At 41.0% G+C, this 14,344-nt stretch overlaps 1 protein-coding gene across 10 annotated transcripts in view; it reads right to left on the bottom strand.

Moving 5' to 3' along the window:
- PHC3 (polyhomeotic homolog 3) overlaps nt 1-14,344 on the bottom strand; it is a 75,491-nt gene that overhangs the window by 21,137 nt on the left and 40,010 nt on the right. For 6 of the 10 annotated variants that reach the window (XM_080658363.1, XM_080658367.1, XM_080658364.1 and 3 more), the window contains 4 exons: nt 13,354-14,225; nt 13,020-13,067; nt 7,415-7,568; nt 1,409-1,659 (listed from right to left, as the gene is read on the bottom strand). In XM_080658363.1, the coding sequence (XP_080514489.1) occupies nt 1,409-1,659; nt 7,415-7,568; nt 13,020-13,067; nt 13,354-14,225 (1,325 nt within the window). The remainder of the gene's footprint in view (nt 1-1,408; nt 1,660-7,414; nt 7,569-13,019; nt 13,068-13,353; nt 14,226-14,344) is intronic. The other 4 variants (XM_080658365.1, XM_080658368.1, XM_080658370.1 and 1 more) reach the window with 1 other exon arrangement.

Raw genomic sequence — 14,344 nt, 5'->3', positions numbered from 1 at the left:
TGTGTGTTGCAGTGACAGTCAATTTGCATATTACTCTTTTATTAGATAGGATAGAGGCCTGGTGCATGGGTGGGGCCGGCTGGTTTGCCCTGAAGGGTGTCCCAGATCAGGGTGGGGGTTCCCTTGGGGCGTGGGGTTGCCTGGGCGAGGGGCCTGTGGTGGTTTGCAGGCAGGCCACGCCCCCCGGTGACCCAAGTGGAGGCCCTGGTATCTGGGGTTTATTTATCTTCTATAATTGAAACTTTGTAGCCTTGAGCGGAGGCCAGGGCCAGCCAGGAAGCTTGGCTTCCTCCATTGCCGGGGGCAACCCAAGCCTCCTGCTCTCTCCAGCTCCATGGCTGCCGCCATTTTTGTTGGGATTTATTTATCTTCTATAATTGAAACTTTGTAGCCTTGAGCAGAGGCCAAGGACAGCCAGAGTGGGCAGGAAGCTTGGCTTCCTCCATCGCCGGGGAAATGCAAGCCTCCTGCTCGTTCCATGGCCACAGCCATCTTGGTTGGGTTAATTTGCATACTCGCTCCTGATTGGCTGGTGGGCATGGCTTGTGGGCGTAGTGGAGGTATGGTCAATTTGCATGTTTCTCTTTTATTAGTGTAGATGTACACACTGGTATTAGTGGGGATTTTTCTGTACTTTTCCCAAATTTACCTTTTTTTGTAGTGGAAAGTTGTAACTCACTAGTAATACTGATAAATAGGCAACCAACTATCGTAATGCTACCCATGTATCTCAAAAATCAGATCATTCAAAGTAAACTATTTTGTTTTATTTTGCCTACTCATTTTTTAATTTATTTTCTAAGGGAAAATATTCATCTCTAGAGAGCAGCATATAAGGGATATACTGTATAACTAGTCTCAAATTATAAGACTTTTAGTGATACTTTGAGGTGAGCATTTTAAAGCATTTAAAAAATCTGATTGAAGGCTGAGATTTAAGAATGATGAGAATATATATTTGCTAATTATAAACATCTACTGGGTAATTTCAGAAGGATTAAATCATTGGGAAGTTATTATTTTCTGTACTCAAGTTAAAGTTCATCAAGTATCACATTATATAAGAAACACAATTTTTAAAAAAATACACTTTAGGTGTCATTTCAGTCCCCTTAAAAAGAAAAAAATAGAAAAATTTATTTCATTGGAATAAACTTCCAACTATCTTTCTCTAAAAATTATAAAATCGATATATGTATATCCTTAGTTTATACATCTACATAGCTAGCATAAAATTCTAGAAGTATATTTAGAGTATATACATGATATTATAGAAAGATAAATTCTAGATATAAGAGTGACAACTTTTTTGAAATAAAATTACAAGCTTTTTACTAGAGAAAAACAGACTAAATTTTAAAATATTATTACATGAATTATTTAAAAAAAAAACTTGCTTGTTACTTACAGGAAATGGCTCCAATCCCTCTTGAATTACAAAGCCTTCAATAACATGGGTCAAGATCTGTGGTTTAACAATGGCCTGTGGAAGTTTGTTTTCTATATTGGGGATGCTATTGGGCATAGATGTAATATTATTCCTTGTGGTAGCAGCTGGAAGTAAGAGTGGAGGAGGAGGAACAGAAACATGTGAAGGATCTGAAGGAGATTTAATTACTGAAGCGCTGACTGATGCCACAGCAGGTAATTCCACTTCCTCTGAAAAACAAAATTATTTTTTTAATGTTTAGCATTCTGCCCAGCAAATATGAAAGATAATTTAAAAATAATCACAAATAACAATAATAGCTAATATCTGCTTAAAAAGCCATTCTAACAATTTATTTATTATTTTTTATATTTTAATTGATTTTAGAGAGGAAGGGAGAGGGAGAGAGAGAAACATCAATAATGAGAGAGAATCATTTACCGGCTGCTTCCTGCACTCCCCCTACTGGGTACTGAGACTGCAACCTGGGCATGTACCCTGACCAAGAATAGAATTGAACTATGACCTCCTGTTCATGGGTCGATGCTTAACCACTGAGCAACACTGGCTGGGCTAAAAACTTTATGTTTATTACCTCATTTAATCTGCACAATAACCTTATGAGATAGAAACTACTATGAGCCCCATTTTACAGAAGAAGGGGGTTACTTGCTCAGTTATCATTCCAACCATGGTTAAAAAAAAACTGTCCCATGAGACATGAGTATGTTTTAGAATGTCAAATTAAGAATAATTACTGAAATTGTTGCTTTTTCAAAAAAAATTTAAGCTACATAGATTACTTTTTCAAAAAATTTTTAAGCTGCATAGATACTGAATTTTCTTTGTTACTATTTATATATTCCAAATGATATGAGGGAATAAAAGCACTTTGAAAGTATCCTAATATATAAAAACCCTGGGTCGTAACATCCAGTAACAACCAAGGCTCGACCAACCGGAACTCAGTCCTGTAATCAGCGCTGGGTTGCCATGGCAGCCCAGCACTGACTGCTTCTGCTGCAGGCATGGTGCCCCAAAACTGACTGCTGAGAGGGCTGCGAATCAGGGCCAGAAAGAGGCCTAAAGAGAGAAGCAGGGACTGATCTGTTGCCTCTGTGGCAGCTTTTGATCAGGACTTGCCTCTCTCTTTCTCTCCCAGTCTGGCCAGCAGCCACACCTCCATTTCTCTCCAGGCCTCCACCGTGGCTGCTAATCAGCCCCATCTTTCTGATCAGACCCCGTTGATAGGCCCAGAGACGCTGACTGGCATAGAAACCGACCAAGCAGAATCAAATCTGGGTGAAGTGTGAGGAACCAAAGGCTGCCTAGGAGGCGGAGCTTTTGATACTGACTGGCATAGAAACTGACCAATCAGAACCAAATCTGGGTCAACTGTGAGGAGCCAATGGCTGCCTAGGAGGCAGAGCTTTTGACACTGGCATAGAAACTGACCAATCAGAACCAAATTGGCCGGCAGAGGAGGTCAGTTGGGGGCGAGATCAGACCTGCAGGAGAGGGCCATTGGGGGCGAGATCAGGCTGGCAGGGGAGGGAAATTGGGGGCGACCAGGCCGGCAAGGGGAGGGCAGTTAGGGATGAGATCAGGCTGGCAGGGGAGGGCCGTTGGGGGCGAGATCAGGCCGGCAGGGGAGGGGCAGATCAGGCTGGCAGGGGAGGGCAGTTAGGGGCAATCAGGCAGGCAGGCAGAGGCAGTTAGGGGTGATCAGGCAGGCAAGCAGGTGAGCGGTTAGGAACCAGCGGTCCCAGATTGCGAGAGGGATGTCCGACTGCAGGTCTCAGATTAAGAGAGGGATGTCTGACTGCGGGTCCCAGATTGCGAGAGGGATGTCCCACAGGGATCGGGCCTAAACCTGCAGTCGGACATCGCTCAAGGGGTCCCCAATTAGAGGGTGCAGACTGGGCTGAGGGAACCTCCCCCTCCGTGCACGAATTTCGTGCACTGGGCCACTGGTCTATATAATAAAAGCCTAATATGCTAAGTGTCCAGTCGGCCGGTTGGCCGTTCAACCAATCAAAGTGTAATATGCTAATGATATGCTAAGGCCGCTCAACCGCTCGCTATGATGTGCACTGACCACCAGGGGGCAGACAGTCGACTGGTCGACCAGTCGCTATGATGTGCACTGACCACCAGGGGACAGACGCTCTGACCAGTAGGTGAGCTTGCTGCTGAGCGAGATGGACCGGACACACCCTGGATCCCTCCTGTGGTCCCTCCCAAGCTGGCCAACCTCCTGCGTCCCTCCCCGGTCCTCATCGTGCACCAGTAGGGTCCCTTGGCTTGGCCTGCGCCCTCTCACAATCTGGGACCCATTGGGGGATGTCGGAGAGCTGGTTTCAGCCTAATCCCACAGGCCAGGCCGAGGGACCCCACTGGTGCACGAATTCATGCACCGGGCCTCTAGTGCTTAAATAAAAATGGATCATGAAATCCATAGAATAAGTAAAGATTTTAGTGAACTATACAGGTTACATCACCTTTATTTCAAGCAGTAAGGCTAACTCAAATGCATGCACAAATGTTCTCTATTTTATTGTGTGTGTTTTAAACTTGTCACTGGCAACATCTATGTCACTTTGAGGAATACTGTACTATCAGGCAATTGCAAAATGCTGGCCTGGATCACTGTAATTCCTCCCTTTCAAACTCTTGAAGACCACAATAAGATAGTCCCGTCCTAGCTGGTTTTGCTCAGTGGGTAGAGCATTGGCCTGTGAACTGAAAGGTCCCAGGTTCGATTCTGGTCAAGGGCACATGTACAAAGGCAATAATATTAAACTGTTTTATTAAATATTTTATATAATTTTAGTGACTAAATGTTTTCTATTTTTAAGAAGAGAGAAAAATTGGAACAAAACTGATTTTCCCCTTCCTAAACTTTCCAGAGATTCACTTCTGTAATAAGGGAATAAAAGCTGGAAAGAACAGAAGGATTAGAAATGTGGCATGTTGAAGAAAAGAGAGGGCAAGGGTTACTGTGGGAGCAAAACCAGTGTCCCATTACAATTCATTTCCATGCCTGATACAGTGGTTCTTCTTACCTGAAATGATCACGAGGACCAAGAGATAATCAATAGAACAGAATACCTCCAACGAAGCCTGAACCAACATTTGTATTATCTGGGTCAGAGGTAAATGAACTTTCTATAAAGGACAATATGGGTTTTGCAACTACTCATCTTTGCTGCAGTAACACAACAGTAGCCATCTATATACATAAAGAGGTAATATGCAAATTAGCCAGGAAGCCATTACAGTCACGACCGCTCAGGAGGAGGCTGCGCGCAGAGGTGGGTGGGAGGGGACTGCTGTGCAGTGAGGCAAGCCACGGAGGGCGCAGGCCCAGAGAGAGCAGGGCGGAGCAGGGCCTGCCAGCTGCCGCCACGGCGAGCAGGCCCAGACAGAGCAGGGTGAAGCAGGCCCACAGAGAGCAGGGAGCAGGGCCTGCCTGCCAGCCACAGCAGCGGCGAGCAGACAGGCCTGCAGAAAGCAGAGAACAGGGCCTGCCCGCAGAGAACAGGGCCTGCCTGCCAGCCGCTATGGTGGCAAGCAGGCCCGCAGAGAACAGTGCCTGCCAGCAGCTGCGGCAGAGAGGAGGCCCACAGAGAACAGGGACTGCCAGCCAGGGCACGCCAGCAGTCCCACCTCTGTGCATGAGCTGCAGAGGAAACAGCTTTTCTGACCACTCATTAGCTAAGCTCCTGGTAAGCCACTCGCAGTGTTCTTGGTAACTTGTGTAATAAGAATCCAAGAAGGTGATCTAGGGTTTTCCCACCTCACTCCTGGAGGAAAAAATGAAGGTCTGCTGCTAGAGGGGCTAAGAAATGTCATATCCTGCCCTAGCCAGTTTGGCTCAGTGTATAGAGCCTCGGCCTGCCGACCACAGGGTCCAAGTTCGATTCTGGTCAAGGGCATGTACCTAGGTTGAAGGCTCCTCCCTGGCCGGGGCCCAGGTCAGGGCTCATGCAGGAGGCAACTACTCAAAGTGTCCCTCTCACATTGATGTTTCTCTCTGTCTTTCCCTCTCTCTTCCACGCTCTCTAAAAATCAATGGGAAAATATCCTCAGGTGAGGATAAAAAGAAATAAAGAAATGTCATATCCTATGAAAGAGACATCTTGAAAATGCCTAAAGAAAGTTGTCATTTTTTCACTAGAGGCCCGGTGCATGAAATTCATGCACTCGGGGGGTCCCTCAGCCCGGCCTGTGCCCTCTCGCAGTCCGGGAGCCCTTGGGGGATGTCCGACTGCCGGCTTAGGCACGCTCCCCGCCGGCAGTCGGACATCCCTCTCGCAGTCTGGGGCTCTTACAGTCCAGGACCCCTTGCTCTTAACCACCCACCTGCAGTGGAAGTAGAAGAGGCTCCCGCCACCGTCACTGCACTTGCCAGCCTTGAGCCTGGCTTCTGGCTGAGTGACACTCCCCCTATGGGAGTGCACTGACCACCAGGGGGCAGCTCCTGCATTTAGCATCTGCCCCCTGGTGGTCAGTGCGCATCATAGCGACTGGTCGTTCTGCCGTTTGGTCTATTTGCATATTACACTTTTATTATATAGAATGGTGAAGGGACTGGACTCCGTGTTGATGAAAACACCTTGGCGGCTGCGGCGGTCAGCAGTGGCAGCAGCAGCTGGGTGATGGGGGCAGCACCCTCCCCTGATTAGCCCGATCACGTCCTACAGAGGGAAGCCAGACTGCGGCTTAGGCCCGCTCCCCCGGGGGAGCGAACCTAAGCCATCAGTAGGACATCCCCTGAGGGCTCCCGAATTGGAGAGGGTGCAGGTTGGGCTGAGGGACCAACCCCCCATGCATAAATTTTGTGCACCGGGCCTCTAGTAGATAATATTTGAACAAATGAATATGGCTGTATTGCAGAGAACTTGTAGTAAAGAACAATGTAATTTATATTTCACATAACATGAAATATTCTTCTTTTAATTTTTTTCAACCATTTTAAAAATTTAAAACTGTCCTTATTTCATGGGTCATATAAAGACAGCAGGAAAGATTTGAAGCATGAGCTAGTTTGCGAACCCCTAACCTAAGTAAAATATTCATAAATTAACAAAAAACACCCTAACAGAATGTATCTTTTTTAGGCTCTAGACCAGGGGTGGGCAAAGTTTTTAACTTGAGGGCCACAATGGGTTCTTAAACTGGACCGGAGGGCCGGAACAAAAGGCATGGATGGAGTGTTTGTGTGAACTAATATAAATTCAAAGTAAAGGAGCGGAGGGGAGAGCAAGAGAACCCTCCGCTCTTTCGGCTCCGCGGGCCGGAAGGAACAGCCGAAAGGGCCAGATCCGGCCCGCGGGCCGTAGTTTGCCCACGGCTGCTCTAGACACGGGGCAACAGATCATACTAATGTTTTAGTAAAACATCTAGAATTCACAGTCACTTTGATATTGTGAAGAGGAACATACATAAGATTTACTTTAACTTAAAAGTAGTAGTGACATAGTGAATAAGAATTTGAATGCTTAAACTCAATAATTTTTTAATCCATCTCTACTAAGAATTAGTGAGGCTTAATTTAAGTACTGTATGGGAAAGAACACTTTTAAAAGATTTATTCAGTCTAAATCACAAGCAATTATGAGGATGCCAGATACTACTTAGAATGCTTTGTAATTTAGGGAAAGTATAATTTAAATCTTTTGATAGAACTTTGATTTATTCCAATTTTTAAGATAGAAATAGCTTGACAAATGAATCTGAATGATCATATGAAACACATCTGTACAAACCAATAAAAATTAGAAAGCTACAATGTGTTTTTAATTTGAGTGGCTCCTTATCAGTTGTTTTCATTGTTTCTCTTTAAAAAAAACAACTTAATTCTTATCTGTTTTACTGCAATTAATTACACAAATTAGTTTAATACCATCTGTAGTGAAAAAAACAACTTTCCCATTACTAACATTAATCTAATAGAAAATCCCAATTGAGATATTTCCTTACCTAACAAAGGATGGTCAGAAGTCAAATCTTCCCCTCTCCCCACAGTTATAGCTGCTGGAGACAATGTGGGTGGTGGTGGGGTTCTGTCCATGCGGACACATTCATCTGACTCTTCTGGCATTTCTTCTTCACACATATCTTCCACTTGGTAAACCTGCAAAAACAAACCACACTGTCTTAAAAGGTTGCTAAAAATACTTTTAATAAGGTGTTCCTAATTTAATTTTAACAAAATAAATTCCAAGTACTTTGAATTTAAAAACAAGGAAAATGACTATTAGCTTGAAAAGAAAACTTTAAAAATAAAGATTTGGAAATGCTTGACTAAATATTTTGTAAATATATCACTAAAAGCAAGTTGTGGATCAGTATCTATGTTACAAATGAATAAGGTTTTCAAAAAGGTAACAGGCAAGTCAGGACATGTTTTTAATTTTGAGAATTAAAAGAAATGTTTTGATATTCTATAGTCTATTTTGGTAACTTACTATTGTTTCTGTTAACTTGTAATTATGATAAATCAAAATAAATACTATTTTTCACAAGCACACTAAGTAAGTCTCCAAAATGACATATAACAGGAAATGTACTGCCAAAGGACTACATCCCAGGCTCTTTATTATATTTATGTCAAAGATTAAATTATAAAAATATCTGAGTACCACAAAAAGGTATGCATGCAATTACATCTGTCTTTAATCTTCTGATCTACTCAGGATTCTAATGATTTTTTTTATAAGCAAACTAGAGGCCTGATGCATGAATTCGTGCACCAGTGGGGTCCCTCAGCCTGGCCTGCAGAATCAGGCCGAAACTGACTCCCAACATCCCCCTGAGGGGTTCCAGATTGCGAGAGGGTGCAGGCCAGGCCGAGGGACCCCACTGGTGCATGATCAGGGCCAGGGAGGAATGTGGGAGGTTGGCCAGCCAGGGAGGGAACCCTCATCTCGCTCAGTCCCAATCAGCCAGACCCCAGCAGCAAGCTCACCTACCGGTCGGAGCATCTGCCCCCTGGTCGTCAGTGCACATCATAGCGAGCAATTGAGTGGCCTTAGCATATCATTAGCATATTATGCTTTGATTGGTTGAATGGCTGACTGGACGACTGGACAGTTAGCATATTAGGCTTTTATTATATAGGATATCAGGTAAACAGAAAAGTATCTGTCCTGAAATAGCATACACACATATACCATCCTAACCCATTTGAGACATTAATTTTAGTTATTTAATATTATTCTATAATTACAGAGGAAAGTTATTTTATTATTACTTTTTTATATTTTTATTGATTTCAGAGAGGAAGGGAGGAGAGAGAGATAGAAACATCAATGATGAGAGAGAATCATTGGTTGCCTGCTTCCTGCATGCCCCCTACTGGGGATCGAGTCCACAACCCGGGCATGTGCCCTTGATTGGAATCGAACCTGTGACCCTTCAGTCCACAGGCTGACGCACTATCCACTGAGCCAACCCAGCTAGAGCCAGAGGAAAGTTTTTAAGTTATTAACTTCCTTGTTATTCAATGGTAAAGATTATACTTAAACATGGATTCAAAGCACTCAGAGAAGGAACCGTTCATATAACAAAATATATATCTTATTAATTTCAATAACTTTAATACTGAATTTTCAAAGTCCACTTCTAGAGATTAACACAGGTGCTTTAATTTGTCAGCATTATTTATTTAATCATTGTAAAAGACTATGGATTTTTTTTAAAAAGCCACAAAGCAGTTCATCTCCCTCTTTTATGTATAAAGCTTATTACTTACTAGTAAGTTTACAAAGGTTGTGAGTTTTTAAGATTATTTAACAAAACTGATTAAAATTTCTAATAAATGTTAAAACAAAAACCTTTCAACATTAACAAAAAATTGTAAGTGATATCTAATATTGTACATATTTTTAATCAAACTATTGATAAAGTTTGATTTTAAGTACATAAAATTAAATGTAAAAATGATGAAGATTTCTGAAACTAGAATAAGCCAGATGTCATAAAAAGGACTATAAAGTTTCATCCACAAAGGCATATTTAACAACAGATATAGTTTTCTGTATTTCTCTTAAACTAACTTTCCAAGACTCTACTAAGAAATCTTTTGCCTTAAATTTTTAAAAATCCTATTGTTACTAATAAATTTATATCAAATATTATATCCAGGACTATGATCTGAATCAGCTACTAAGTAGGCAACATCTTTCAAGTATTTGCTCACAACTCTGCAAACAGAAACCTGTTTCACCAACAGATACCTTGCCTCATGTCTGGATCCTCAGAAGTGAAAGTAGTTGTTCAGTATAATACAGTGTGCAATAATGATAGCTGCTAATATCTATACATGATATATTTTTTTAATGATAATAATATCCAATACAAGGGAAGTCATCCAAAAAAAAAAAAAAAGTCCTGGAGTTAAAGGAAAGAAAACAACAAAACCGTCTAGTGAGGGGTATCTGCTGCAGTTGTGATTACCTTAATTTGATGGAGTGGTGGGGATGTTGATTCCGAAGTAATTAAACAAATATTGATTTATTTACCAGTTCAATTTTATCTGTGTAGCATTCCTTTCTTAGCTATTACTTTTCCCCCAAAGGTCATTATCTTTTTTTTAAATGCTAAACTCTCTTTAATATTAATGCTATAACAAGTTTTTCAAACACCTACTACAATACCTTTTAAGGAATCAAAGTTTGATCATGTATAGAACTCGGATTTTTAAAAAGTGAGAGTTGTAAAGGATAAAAAGAGGCATACCACAAATAACATTTTCTGAAATAATCCATCGAAGAATACTATAAAATACTTTTTCATTCCTTATAGGTCAGCCTAAATATGTATTCTTCCAAATTGCCCATGTAAAGGCAAAATAAGTTAATGAATAAGAGAAGTAGATAAAAGCACATCTGTCACAGACATCTGGCACCATCAGCATAAAACAATACATAAAGGCAACAACTGAAATATTGAATAAAGCAAAGAAATGGAGGTTTTGCTGATAAGATCATTAGGAAACTGCACATCATAATTTCTGTTTAGCTCATAACTATTCTAAAACTAGCAACGCCTGCCAAACTTACCTCAATAAAGTGCATTAGTGCCATCTGTCTTCCTTTCCTAGCAAAACTATGGACTACTGATTAGCCCTAAATTGTCTATTCTCACCACATGAAAAAACTTTACAAATATATCTCTTTAAAAAAAATACTGACTTGACCGGCCAGCGTAGCTCAATGGTGGAACGTCGACCTATGAACCAGGAGGTCAGGGTTTGGTTCCCGGTTAGGGCATATGCCTGGGTTGTGGGCTCAATTCCCTGTGTGGGGTGTGAAGGAGGCAGCCAGCCAATCAATAATTCTCTCTCATCACTGATGTTTCTATCTCTCCCTCTCTTTTCCTCTCTGAAATCAATAAAAATATATTTTTTTAAAAAAACATACTGACTTTACTTGGATAATTCACACTTGCAAAATTTGAAATCTTCTAAGAAGTAAATATAGCTCTGTACCTTTAAATATTCGAAACCATTGGGAAATTATGAAGACAGGTGTAATTCGTGAAGAAATATTTTTTTAAAATATATCTTTATTGATTTCAGAGAGGAAGGGAGAGGGAAAGAGAGTTAGAAACATCAATGATGAGAGAGAATCATTGATTGGCTGCCTCCTGCACGTCCCCCAATGGGGATCAAGCCCGCAACCCAGGCATGTGCCCTTGACTGGAATCGAACCTGGGACCCTTCAGTCTGCAGGCTGATGCTCTATCCACTGAGCCAAACCAGCCAGGGCGTGAAGAAATATTTAAGGAAAAAAATATTTGATCAAAGATAATAAAAGAAACATACAGCAATTTAATAAATAGGCTATGGTACTCACAGTAAAGTGTATGAAAGATAATAGGGAAATATCGATAGTATGAGCATACCAGTGATAGCAGAGAAAGTTAACATTTTCACACACACACAGACACACACACACATCCTTCCAAAAATGAGATAACATAAATTTAAAACAAATATTTTGAAAAGAGATTAGGAAATAACAAATTAAGAGCATAAATATTTTTAGCTTTAAGTGTTATGTTTTTCATATTTCTATCCCAAATATATTCCTCCAAAGTTTACCCTAACAAAAACAATTAGAAAGGTGTAAAGTATATAAAGAAATCTTATTTTCTACTTGTTAAAAACAAATTCACTGAACTAGAAAGTAAAAATATAAATTTAAATTTGATTTCTTTGAAGATACTACACACTTTGAAACCTGTATTTTTGTTACAATATCCATTGTAAACTCTCCAAAATTCCATTAAAAGAAAATATAGACATGATAATTGAATGGCAAACTTATTTCTAGATGACCATTGTTGTTTCTGTCAAGTTCTATCTATATATATATAAAAGCCTAAGCAACCGAACGACTGAATGACTGGTTGACCAGTGGCTATGACGTGCGCTGGTGGTCAGTGTGCTCCCACAGTGGGAGCGCCACTCAGCTGACTGACAGGCGCCAGACGCCAGGCTCACGGCTTGCGAGCACAGCTGCGGTGGTGCAAGCCTCTCCCGCTTCTGCAGCGTGCTACCAAAGTGGCAGTGGCGGCAGGCACAGCGGGGCCAGGATGAGCGGGAGCGGCGCAGTGCCCGGCCCCACTACTACACCCCTCCAGGCAGTCCGACATCCCCCAAGGGGTCCCAGAGTGCAAGAAGGAGCAGACTAGGCTGAGGGACCCCACCAGTGCACAAATTTGTGCACCAGGCCTCTAGTTCTTAATAAAAGTGAACAGGAAATGGAATTCAATTTCTTTATGCCTATTATGTCAGTCTTAATGACAATAAAGAATCTATAAATTAGCATCCTGAGGACCAAAATGTTTCCCATTAAGGAACAGACTTTGAAACTCCCTTCCTTTCTGAGCAAATGGTTACAGGTCTTTAAGTGACAAAGTCCCTTCAGTGAGGTCTTTATGTAAAGATATAAACCTCCTTTTGGGAAGACCATTTTTTTCAGTTATAAATTAATTATGAATTTGATCACTCTGCCTAAAAATTTTACGACCTTATTCAATTTTTACTGTAAATTATTTTATAAAATTAAAAAATCCTTTAGAAAATTTTTAAAGAAAAACACTTTTCAAGACAATTTTCCTTTCTAGACAACATGTACCATTTTTAGACGTTTAGTCTGATAAATTTCACCACAATCTCAATTACTCAAAATTTTTACTCCCCCGAATGGATTTATTTCATCCTCAGTATTCAATTTATCCACTGACATTTTTCCAAGGTTTTAAATGAGAAATATTTTAATTATATATTTTCCCTTAGTAGAAATTTAAAAATCAGAAGTTTAATAATTCTGATAGTCTACAGTTAATTTTTTTGTAAAGTTAAATTCTTTCCTAGAATAAATGTTTTTACAATTTTTAATTACAATATATAATTTTACAAAAAAATTGTATCATACAAGCATACTCCATCTTGAAACAAAAGCTTCTAAAGAAAGGCCCAGGACTTCAGAATGCATACAACCAAAAAGGTTAGCTACATAAGCCATACGTTTAAGAACATACAAGCCAACAGAAGGGATCTATGAAGGATAATCACCTTAAGAGAAAAAACTTTGTGCAGATGACACTGGTTCAAATGTATTCCCTTGGGGAAAAAAAATCAACTCTGTAAAGATAGCAGATGGATTTGTTTAAATAGTAATAAAATTAACAAGGGACTTTAATAACCATCACAAATTATCAAGCATGCAACCATACAACAAATTGCCTTTTTTTTTTGCCCATACATCATGTTTATCAGAAATTGACAGATGTAAATTTCCAGCTTTTAAAACTCACAGGCATGTAGCTCTAGCAATAAATATAATGTAGGAGAAAATTGTTTTTACTTTCAGTTCAGCAAGAAAGTCAAATAGCTTCCAAGGGCTTACCACTGGTGGATCAACAGGTGCTGGTGGTTGTACTTGTAGGTTTACCGCAACAGTTTGTGGAGGAGGAAGAGTCTGAAATGGCAACTGGACCAAAGCTTCTGCAGCTGGAAGCTCCTCTTCTGATACCAAAGCATTCTGTACCAAAACCTGGCCCTGGGATAGAATTTCAGGCTGCACTTGTAAAGACTGCATAGACTGTAAGGGTAGTGGTGGAATCTGAGCTGGAGGAGATGTTGACATCTGCGGAGGGGTTGCAATTGGGATTGGAGAGGACTGCAGGGCTGAATATTGCTGGTGTGATGCTGGAGACACAATCTGCTGACCTGGGGACACCAAGGCAGACTGCTGAACGGGGCCAATGTGTACAACAGGGGAAGCTGAAAGTGGAAGATGGGATGGAAGATTCAGCTGTGCTGTTGGCTGCACCTGATTAGCTGTGGACTGTTGCAAGTTTGTCCCTGGCTGGAGAGCTGATGACATAAGAGGGTGTGGCTGAATAAGTGCTTGTGGATGAATAATTATGGTAGGAGACTGACTTGGTGAATGAGGTGGTGGAGGAGACACCACTACTGACTGCTGTGCTGACTGTGACTGGCTAGGAGACATTGTTAAAGGAGGGGGATGACTCTGAATTGGTGAACAATGCTGTGACTGGGCATTACTGGGAGCTGGAGGAAGGCCATGGTTTTGGAGTGGTATACAGTGCTGGGATGGGGGTGGATCTTGAGTTGGATTTTGGAGTGTAATTGGCTGCATTTGCTGCTGCTGCTGTTGTAATATCAGCTGATGATGGGAAACCTTGGGAGGTGGTGAATGAAGAGGAATCTGTTGATGCTTTATTAGAGGATGAGGCTGAATTGGAGGATATGAAGCTGTGAGAGAGAAAAAAAGAAACAATTAGTATTTATTTTTAAAATATCATTGAAATTTTAAATAAATTTAAAGAAGGAAAATTTTTACATCAGAAGGCTACTAAAAGTCTTCCAGATAA

Source organism: Plecotus auritus (assembly GCF_963455305.1).
Source record: "Plecotus auritus genome assembly, chromosome: 2".
NCBI lineage: Eukaryota > Metazoa > Chordata > Mammalia > Chiroptera > Vespertilionidae > Plecotus > Plecotus auritus.
Note: the sequence above shows the minus strand (reverse complement) of the source record. Positions and strands in the feature narration are given on the sequence as shown.